The sequence below is a fragment of the Alexandromys fortis genome, unplaced genomic scaffold (genome assembly GCF_014885135.2).
Source record: "Alexandromys fortis isolate MF-2015 unplaced genomic scaffold, M_Fortis_MF-2015_v1.1 scaffold_5, whole genome shotgun sequence".
Classification (NCBI taxonomy): Eukaryota; Metazoa; Chordata; class Mammalia; order Rodentia; family Cricetidae; genus Alexandromys; species Alexandromys fortis.
This window is the reverse complement of record NW_026067924.1, coordinates 14,837,598-14,848,264: the sequence shown is the minus strand read 5'-3', so window position 1 is coordinate 14,848,264 and position 10,667 is coordinate 14,837,598. Positions and strand designations below refer to the sequence as shown.

Below are 10,667 nucleotides of genomic sequence, written 5' to 3'. Positions count from 1 at the left end.
GCAGCAGCAGCAGCAGCAGCAGCAGCAGCAGCAGCAGCAGCAGCAGCAAAGCCTGACCTAGGGAAGTGTTAGCAGAGAAGCTGCAGGCTCACACGTGGCTGATGGAGTGCACAGCAATGTGGATGCCTTGGGAAACTGGCTTGCTGCTCCTGAGCTCTTAAACTGTAACACATCCCATCGCCCCAGCACATGACCAGCAGCTGCTCCTCTAGTGTGCACTTGAGAGGGGTAAACACATCTCCCCATGCAAAGACAGTCACATAGCAGCATTATTCATGCCACAGCGCTGCTGAAGAGAGTATCTATAGAAACCCATCAAGATCAGCCTTGTGGAGGGTGAAGGGCAGGTCAGCCATTCCTTCCTCTCACCCTTCCCCTTCCCCCTTGCCTCTTCTTTCTCTTTCCTTCTCTTCCTTCTCCTTTCTCCTCCTCCCTCTTCTCTTCTCCTTTCCTCTCCTCATTTTCTCTTTCTTTGAAACAAGGTCTTGCTGTTTAGCCAAAGTTCACCTCAAAATCAGCAATCTTGCAGCCTCAGCCTGTTGATGTTCTAATTAGGCCGTTACCACCACAGAGCTCTGCCTCGTTATAACAAAGGCACTGATTCTATTCACGAAGGTTCTCACTCCCTTGACCTGACCACCTACTCTGCCTCCCCTCACCTAAAAACCATCTCGTGGCACCAATTCCTCGTGAATTTGGAGGGGGTGAGCACAAACCACCCACTGCCTATATTTGGTTGTCCAACCCAAATGAATGTTTTTTTCATAACAATACCCCTTGTTAATTTATCCCGCAGGTTCTAACACCTTCCCATAATCCTCCCCGTGCCAGCCTGGAGTCCAGCCCAGCCACGGTAGAGAAAAGCTCTGTTCCCACAGTCCCGCCATGGGACACAGAAAGCAGCACCCCAACATTTCCCACCATTACAGTCCTTTCTGGGATGACCCCGTCTTCGGCGACTATGTCACCTACTACTTCTTCCAGGACAGGTAACTTTTGAAGAATACAATTAGAGCACATTTACCACAGAGGCAGGATCTTGCAGGGACAGTGTTTAAGGTTTACTCCTCCCTTCTGTCCCAGTCTCGAGACAGACACATAGCGGACACCATGCTGTGTAACCAGAGTAAAAGGTGACTGGCCTGCTGTCTTTTTCCTCTGCGGCTCTCTGAGGGAGGGGAGGAGACAGGCAGGTTAGGGTGAGCCAGTTCACATGGGAGAGTGGGAGCAACACGTGTTCTAATAGTAGTGAGGGCTGTGTATCTCTGGTTGTGTATTCTGTTGTGTACTTCAGCAAGAAAGTGTGTTCTTTGGGTGTGACTTTGAGGGGGAGACAGGGAACTGCAGAAAGCCCATACCGGTGCTGGCAGCAGAAGAAACATAGTGGGTCAGAAGGGCCTGCAATGGTCTCCAGCTTCTAAGGCTTCTCTCCAAGGGAAATCACTAGTCTTGAGAGTGTTGTCTCTAAACCTCAGCACCATGAGTGATCTCTTCCATCCTGTGTAGAAGAAAAGAAAAGACTCACACAGCATATTGGAAGAACCAAAAGGAGATCAATTGGCTAGAGCTGGCTTTGTGGGTGGGGAAGGCAAGCTAGGAAGGAGTCTAGGATGGGAAGGGTTATCTAGATCTGGTTCACCCAGGTGGGAAGACCTGAGCTGTGAGCAGCCCCTTTCCCTGGGGTAGGACTAGACAGCACACAAAGGAAAAAGTGAGCTGAGCACCAGGGCTCATCTCTCTCTGCTTCCTGGCTGTGGATATTATGTGATCGGCTGCCTCGCGTTCCCGCTGCCTCGCCTTCCCTGCCTTGACAGTCTGTGCCCTCATACTGTAAGCCAAAATAAAGCCTCCTTCCTCAAGTCACTTCTGTCAGGGATTTTGTTACAGCAGTGGGAAAATTAAATAAAAACTAAAATAAGGTCTATTGTCCAGAGGGTGATCAAGGGCTAACATTTCCAATGTCAACCGGAAGATGAGGGTGGCTGTACCTACAGCCTGGCTCAAAGGCTGAACTCTAAGTGTGTGTGGAGGTGTAAGTTGATCATCCCAGCACTTGGAAAGTGAAGGCAGGAAGGTCAGGAGTTCAAGATCGTCTCTGGCTGCATAGGAAGAAAGAGACCAGCCTGGGCTATATACAATTCTGTTAACAACAACAACAATAATAATAGCACCACTACCAACATTAAAGGTTCAGCTACATTTGAGACTGACTGGTATCCCAGATGCTGCCCTGAGCCAGTGCTATTCTGTTCTGATTCCTGATGCTTTTTAACCTTCACTCTTACTGACTTTGATCCTGAACTTCAGTGAGGAGAGGATTGTAGTGAAAGAGAAGCTGTGAGAAGAAGAGAAGCTGCCCTGGGATTGGCTCCCTGGGTGCTAATGGTGATATGGGAATATTGGGGTGTCTTTGAACATGGCACGGTCTTTCTCAGCTCTTAGTAAGCTTGGTTTTGGGGGGGGTTAAGGTCACAGAAAACTCAACTCAAATAGTTTATTCTGAACCAAACACGAAGGACGTGAGACTAGTGCCCGGTTGAGACAAACCACAGCAGGCCTGTGTCGATGCCGTTCGGATTGTGCAGTAAACGACCTTCGGTGCTTTAGCAGGTAAGTGCTTTGAGGGGAGTTAATGCCTCTGCCGCTGGAGTGAAATTACCTTTCCATACTGAGCTTGCCTGGATTTCCTGTTGGAAAGGCTCCAAGAGCAAAGCCATTAGCCGTCATTTATGAGGAGCTCCCGGATCTGAGCATGTGGCCAATGACGCTGAGACACTTATGAACAAACACTCTTGACCTATTTGTAAGTAAGGACCGCTCCCCAGGGAGTCAGGAAAAGCTGGTTGCAACAGAGATAACAAACTCAATCAGTAGTCCTCCACCTATTGGTAAACTATCGCCTGACACATAGCTCATTTTGAATGATTATTTTCTTCACAGTGCCAACTCACGTAGAAAGTTTGAAATTGGCAAAGTCTATCTTGCAACATAACAGAGGGCACTAGATCAGGGTGGAGTGCCTTAGATAAAATTATATAAGGAATGATAATTCCAAAAGCAGGTATATTTTTTGTATTACATAATGGCGTTTACTGTTTCTAATTAATTTTTAGTAAAGGCACTTGCAGTGTCTGCTGGAGATAACCTTGTGATAACCTTACCAAACAATGAAGCAGAACTGAAGGCCTCTGTTGAGCCAGCGCCCTCTGAAGGTAAGAGTTTGACGTTCTTGGGTGACTGGGCCTTGGGTAGAACAGGGGTGTTTTCACCCAGGTCTCCACAGACCATAGACTTGATACATCCTTTTTATATTCCACAACAGGAGATGGCTGAAGTTTACTGCTTTAACAGAAATGTTGTAGGTGTCTAGGAAGTTCAAGATAGTGTATAATCTTTAACCGATCACATAGTGAGAGCCTGTCTTTTTTTTTTTTTTTTTTTTTTAAGGCATTGGAAACAACTTAGAAGGAAGGTTTTCAAATGTTAACAGTGACATTGGGGAGGCTTAATCTTTAGATTCTATTTTCTATGATTTGTATACTTTCATGATAAATATGTTTTTGTGCCTGTTTTTCTTTATTTGCAAAGACACAGAAGCCTTGTGATTTCTTACTGGGATGAGGGTTGAAAGCCGAGTTCCGTGTTCCTAAGGCAATTGATACTATTGGTTTAAGGCTCTCTCTTCCTTGGGGTTATCTCAGGATTGATAAGCATTCATGTTTCCGATTTGTTCTCAGACACAACTTACAGCTATGAATGGGAATTAATGAGCCACCCTATAGACTTTCAAGGTAAAATCAAACAAGAAAACAAGCCGATCCTCCACCTCCCTCAAGTAAGTAACACGGCAGGTTGTGCACCCCAGAATTCAGCTAGTGACACCTTTGCTGTTGACCCCAGAATCCTCTCTTATGATTAAAAACAAATGAAGAAGCCTGGCATGATGGCATGTGCCTGCAGTCTCAGCTACTTGGGAAACTGAGGCAAGAAGATTGCTTGATCCTAGATGTTCAGGCCAGCCTAGGCAACATAATCAGATCTCCTGTCTCAAAATAAAAAAATGTTATAATTAAATTGACATATCATCAGCTCAGGAGAAAGAGGCTCAGAAGCCCATTCTGTGTGCTGGATTCAAAGCCTGGGTCCTCATTCTTGCCATCTTTACAGTGTTAAAGGTGTCTCAGATGTCTGCCAGGCACGTTCTATGAGTTTCCAGCAGTTCCAGTCTAGTTGCTGGAACAGGTTGCTTAGTTGCTTAGATTGTCAAATACTGCTCCACATGCAACAAGACACACACACAAGAAGACACACACTTCCTTGTCTCCATGGACAAGGGGTCTGTTTCCTTGGGAGACGAATGTCTTCCTATAACGCTGTACCAATCCCAGGGCCTTACCAGCTCACATCACTGCCGTGTGACTAGCTGTTCCTCAAAGCGTGGTACCCAGACTTCCGCCAGGAACTTTGTGAACTTGTGTGCTAGAAAAGTGTGATTCCAGACTGAGGTGCAAATTAGTGTAGGGTCCTTGCTGAGCACATGGGAGGCCCTGGGTTCACTTTCAGCACTGAGCACTGCCCCCCAAACCCAAAATTCAGCACAGTTCCATTCACACTCACCTGAGAGCTGCGGTCTGTGGCTAATACAAGGCCTGTGACATCTGTGACTAAGCAAAGGGCCTATGTAGGTGACCTAGTCTCCTAGAGTGCGGCTCTCACATTAGTAGCAGTCCTAGAGAGACTGAAAAGAGCCTTCTTTTCATCCTTTGGGATGCTGTTCGAGAAAGGTGATTCCCGTGTCTTCAGATGATCACCTGTGTGTCTGCTTTTACGTTGCAGCTGTCTGTGGGACTCTATACCTTCAGAGTGGCTGTTTCTAGTGAGAATGCATTCGGGGAAGGGTATGTCAATGTCACTGTCCTGCCAGGTGAGTCTGTGGGAGAATGGCCTCTCGGCTGTGCTAGTCTCGTGTTCTGGCATCTGATGTCATGGTTGTATAAACTATCGATATGACTGCTCCATGGTGTGGTTAAGGGGGAGGTTTTTGTTGTAGATAAGATGGGGGAGTGGCGAGAACAGTCAGAGGCATCTGGAAGAACCCAGAGCAGAGAGAGAAAGAAGCAGACTGAACATGGGCAGGGTTATTTGTGAGAGAGGGGAGAATAGCAAGAGAAGGAGAACAGAAAAACACAGAGAAGCAGGAACAGAGCAGAGAGAAAACATAGCAAGAATACCAAGGCTATAAGGAGACTGAGTAGCTGGGGTGAGGGAAGCCAGTGAGCTGAATGGCGTTTAGGGTAGAGGGGAAGGCGAGAAGGGCTGGATGCCAGCATGGACTTTGTAACAGGTACTTGCTGTCCAGAAGCCAGCATAGACTTTGATATGCTGAAAGGTGACACAAGGTAGACATATGTCCCTTCTGCCAAGGGAAATGACCCCTTGTGATAGAGGGAACTGACTTCACAAGTTCCTGAGGAATATTGGCCTTTCTCTAACTGCCAGAAATCCTCCTATAGTCCAAGTTGAACTCTTCTCTGGATATTTGGACTGCCCTTTGTAGTTTGGACCCCTCTTATTTTTACCTTAGGCACTGTCTCAGTTAGAGTTCTGTTACCATGAAGAGGCACCATGACCAAGCAACTCTTACAAAGGAAAGCGTTTAACTGGGGGCTTGTGCACAGTTTCAGAGGCTCAGGCCGTTATTATTATGACAGGGAGCATGGCAGCATGCAGGCAGACATGTGCTGAAGGAGAAGCAAAAAGCTTTCCATCCAGATCTGCAGGGAGAGAGAGAGAGAGAGAGAGAGAGAGAGAGAGAGAGAGAGAGAGAGAGAGAGAGAGAGAGAGATATTGCGCTGGAGATGGGAGAGGGAGAGCCTGGGCCTGTGTGGCCTTTTGAAACCTCAAAGCCTAGCCTAGTGACACAAATCCTCCAGCAAGGCCACACTTTCTCCAACAAGGTTGGGTCTCCTATTCCCTCTCAGCTGGTCCACTCCCTGGTGACTAAACCTGCAAATCTATGAGCCTTTGGGAGCCACTCTCATTCAAACCACCTCAGGCACCTCTGTAGAGAAAACACGCAAGGATTATGTTTAGTCTTTCTGTTTTCTTTTGCTTTTTCTAGTACTCTAGCATTTTTTTTGCCATGCTCCTCAAGTACACAAGGTAACGGCTTGCTGTTCTTGAATGATGACAAACTGTACCTTGGCCCACCCTGTCCAACACTCACACTATCCACCTTCTTTCCTCCTGACCTAACTTTCAGGTAGGACCATGGAGATTTCAATTTGCATCTGTGTCCCTAGAGGGTCAGGGGCACACGTGTGTCATGGTCTATCAAGTCCATCCCTGGACCACAGTGCAGTGCATTCATGTGAATTAGAGGAGATGACCTGGGGTCCTGCTGGGCACACCCTGCTTTATGCCCCAGCCTGCAGCTTCCACTTACCCATCAGCTCAGCTGAGCCATTGGCCTGCATCAAGTTCTAGCAACACTACCTCCCAGCCATCTCTCCTGGGGTCAGCAGCTCTCCCTTTCCCACAGTCTACTAACTATTACAGCTGAGGTCTAGTGAGGGTGGTGGGCACCTTAACTCGAAGATTTAAGATCCAGCTCATGGCCTGGTGATGTTGTCAGCTGGTAGAGTGCTTGCCCAGCACTGGCTACACCTGTATTCACCGTGTAATCCTAGCACTTGGGAGGCACAGGCAGGGGAGCAGGAGTTCAAGGTCATCTATGGAAATTGGAGGCTACCCTGGGATAAATAAGGCCCAGCAATCTAGTCTTCCTTTTCTGTAATCACTGTACACATTCCATGACTCTCCTCTTGCATCTAGGATTATCTAGAGATATATGAATTGACAGACAAGCTCAAAATCCCCAGGAGTTTAAAAGTTTAGTTTTCCATAGTTGAGACTCAGGGGGATGAAGACCTCTCTAGGATGTTCAGAAGCAGCTTTTATAAAGAATGCCTTTGTTTGTGTGTGGCTGGTGTGCGCGAAGTTGGCTTAGTTGTTTTTTTTTTTTTTTTCCTGTCCACAGCTGCAAGAGTCAACCAGCCACCCGTCGCAGTTGTCTCTCCTCAGATACAGGAACTCACTGTGCCTTTGACCTCAGCCCTCATCGATGGCAGCCGTGTGTATCCTCCATGTTTGGGTGGTTTCTGTCTGTCTGTGCTGTCAGACTGAGCACTCACTGTGTGGAGAAGACTTGTTCTACCACGATAAACCAGTGTCTGTTTTAACTGCTTGTCCCGGGCTCTTCAGCTTTCATCTGGGAGTAGTACCGCATCTATAATCCTAGCATTTGGGTGGCAAGGGCAGGAGGATGAGGAATTCAAGGCCATCTTCTGCTACTTTGGGAGTTCCAGGCCGGCCTGGGGTACATAAGACACAAACAAACAATAGACAACAAGCAAACAATGTTCTTTAGGGTCAGATATTTGACTCGCAATTCAGAGAATTACTAAGGATTCTTCTGTGAATCACATAGAATTTGTAATATTAGCAATTGAACAGAACCTTTAAATAGGAGTGGGACTGGCTGCAGTGAGAGTGGGTAGCATTTCGCTTACTAATTTCTTCAGAGTTTATTCTTTAACCAGAGGGTGAGGATAGTGTAACTTTGGGTGTCCACACTAACGAGAATAGACTGTAAACACACTCAGCGCTGAACTGGTTGAACAAGGTGATGTGCTCTGCATCTGCGTTCACGCTCACTCAGTCACAGAGTTAACCCATGGCCTGCCAGAGTGAAAAGCAGTAGCCTGCACTCGTGGCTGTTGCTCTGTCGGCTAGCCTGCAGACTGTGGACATCACATCCACATCCTCCATCCACTGCAACATGAAAGTACAGCGCATTTATTTGTTTGTTTGCTTGCTTTCTCAGGCAGCTCAGGTTGGCCCACACTTGCGTTGCGATGTACTTAAGGTTGGCCTTGGCCCCCTAATGCTCTCAACCCCTTCCGGAATGCTAGAATTATAGGGTTGTGAGTCTCTATGCCTAGCAGGCAGAGAAGACTTTAAATGAAACTAATTATATGAAAAAAGGCCTGCATTTTTTTTAAATTTTTTGATTCAGAATAGCTTAGTTATGAAAACCATACAAGATTTCTAGTTGGCCACATAAACTTATTTTCTTAAATGAATTTGACAAAAAGTCCAACTTCCTTCTAGGTCTAGAAGTCCATGGTTCTACATGACACATATTGTTGCTCTCTTTTATTATTTATTTGTTTATTTTTGTGACATGGAGATTGAACCCAGGGTTTTGTGGATGATGGGCAAACATTCTGTCACTGAGCTACATCCTCCAGCCCTGCTTGTTCTTTGTTTGAGACGAGGTCTCACTACCTAGCTCAGTCTGGCCTTGAACTCATGGAGATACTTCTGACTTAGTTTCCTGAATGCTTGTGAACTCCCATGCCAAGACCACCCCTCCCCACTTCTCACTACTGGGGATCAAGCCCAGGGCTTCACAATCATAGTGGTTAAGTACTGTACCACTGAGCTATGGTCCCAGACTGCTGTTTGCTCGTGTGTGTGTGTGTGTGTGTGTGTGTGTGTGTGTGTGTGTGTTAACACACACGTCCCCGGGATTAAACTCAGGTCACCAACCATAGTAGCAGGTGTCTTTAACTGCTGTGCTGCCTTCTCAGTCCCACCCTGGTTTGCCTTTTAAGTGGGGAAATTTTCATGCATGATGCAGTCTTTTTTTTACTTATATCTTAATCATTAATATGCTAAAGGGGTTTTTGTGAATTGTAGATAATCAACTCTTAACATGTTCAAGAACTTGTTGGTTCAGATATCTATATGAAGTATGTCACCAGTCACCAAGATGAGCAGCAGCTGAATGTGAAGGCACTACATTCTGGGCTACCGTGCCTGTCACTCTGCTTTTTAAATATTCAGTGAGTTAGAACAGCCCTGCTCAAACCTGTGCAAGTCTAGAAAAATAGTGATGACAATTTAGGGACTGGGGGGATGGCAGAATGCACAGCGTACATCATGGGGATCTGGGCAGACGTGTATTTCTACAAAACACACTGAAGTTCTCAGTAAGTGGTTACGCTTTCATCTCACTAGTCCCATAACCCGTTCTGGATACTGTTTTCTTGTTCTTTGTAGAAAGCACAGATGACACTAAGATAGTGAGTTACCACTGGGAAGAAGTCGACGGGCCCGTCCTAGGAGAGGTGTTTCCAGCTGATGCCCCGGTCTTACGCTTGTTGAACCTAGATCCTGGTAACTACACTTTTAGGCAAGTGGGTTCCTCCTGTATTGTGTTTTCCCAGGACTTCTCTTTTTATTGTTTCTTAAAACTGATACTTTTATAAAAATAAAAATAATATATCACCAAGCAGAGGAAATGAAATATTTCTCCTGTGTCCATGACCTGAAAATGAGGAACAGTATGGTATTTAAGCACTTTTCTATTCATATGCTACTTTAAACCTTTTTCTGCTTTTCTTACTTGGGTTAAAGTTCTGATGGGAGAGACCCCAGGGGTTTGTTTGTGATCAGAGCTGAGCTGGAGTTTGGCCCTTGTCTGTGTGGGGTTTGTGGGCAGTGTGAAAGGAACCCAGAAGATGCAGATGGCCTCTGATATACCATTTACCCTGGGCTGTTCTCTATTCCTATTTCTACAGCTTTACTCACAGACACCCCACACCCAACCAAGGGTGAAATGAGTTAGCAGATGGAGAGTGCACTGTTGTTGGAAGCACAGGAGGGACCATTTCAGTACAGGAGGGCCTGGGCAGTTTCCTCTTTCTTTCTTTCTTTCTTTCTTTCTTTCTTTCTTTCTTTCTTTCTTTCTTTCTTCCTTCCTTCCTTCCTCCCTCCCTCCCTCCCTCCTTCCCTCCCTTCTTTCCTTCCTTCCCTCCTTTTCTCCCTCTGTCCCTCCCTCTCTCTCTCCTTCTTTATTTGGTGTGTGTATGTTGAGCATTTGTGTATATCTGAAAATGTTTAACCCTAAAATGCTTTGCAGAATGTTCTGGAAGCATACTTGTAGAAAAGCGCCTAGAGATGAATTTAGAAATTGAGTGTTTTATCACTGAAATTCATAAGCAGTGGTTCAGTCAGTAAATGGAAGGCAGGAGTGGCTCTGTAACATTCTTAGCATGAGTTATCAGAGAGGGGTGTGTAGCGATGCTCTCCTTAGGATGGATTGTTGTATATGGATGTTTAGTGGTGCTCTTAGGATGGATTGTTGGAGATGGACGTCTAGTGATGCTCTTAGGATGGATTGTAGGAGATGGACGTCTAGTGATGCTCTTAGGATGGATTGTTGGAGATGGACATCTAGTGATGCTCTTAGGATGGATTGTTGTATATGGACATCTAGTAATGCACCTAGGATGAGTTGTTGGAGATGGACATCTAGTGATGCTCTTAGGACGGGTTGTTGTATATGAATGTCTAGTGGTGCTCTTAGGATGGGTTGTTGGAGATGGAGGTCTAGTGGTGCTCTTAGGGTGAGTTGCTGAGAGGGGTGCCTAGTAACACACTTAGGATGAGTTGAGTTGACTAGGGAAGCTTCTGAGTTGCATGGAGAGGGTACATTCTCCACTTAGCATCTCAAAGACTAGTAAATTCATAAAAGCTAAGCCTTAATGTGGGAACATATTATGACTCAAAAATAAAATGAATCCATGACAACAGAAGCA

The 10,667-nt window shown here is 46.0% G+C and overlaps 1 protein-coding gene across 1 annotated transcript in view; it reads left to right on the top strand.

Annotated features, from left to right (window-relative positions):
• Nucleotides 1–10,667, top strand: part of Kiaa0319 (KIAA0319 ortholog) — a 50,888-nt gene that overhangs the window by 19,356 nt on the left and 20,865 nt on the right. Inside the window, exons 5-10 of the mRNA XM_050142725.1 lie at nt 797–989; nt 3,114–3,212; nt 3,738–3,835; nt 4,837–4,924; nt 7,040–7,132; nt 9,127–9,259. Coding sequence (XP_049998682.1) covers nt 797–989; nt 3,114–3,212; nt 3,738–3,835; nt 4,837–4,924; nt 7,040–7,132; nt 9,127–9,259 — 704 coding nt within the window. The remainder of the gene's footprint in view (nt 1–796; nt 990–3,113; nt 3,213–3,737; nt 3,836–4,836; nt 4,925–7,039; nt 7,133–9,126; nt 9,260–10,667) is intronic.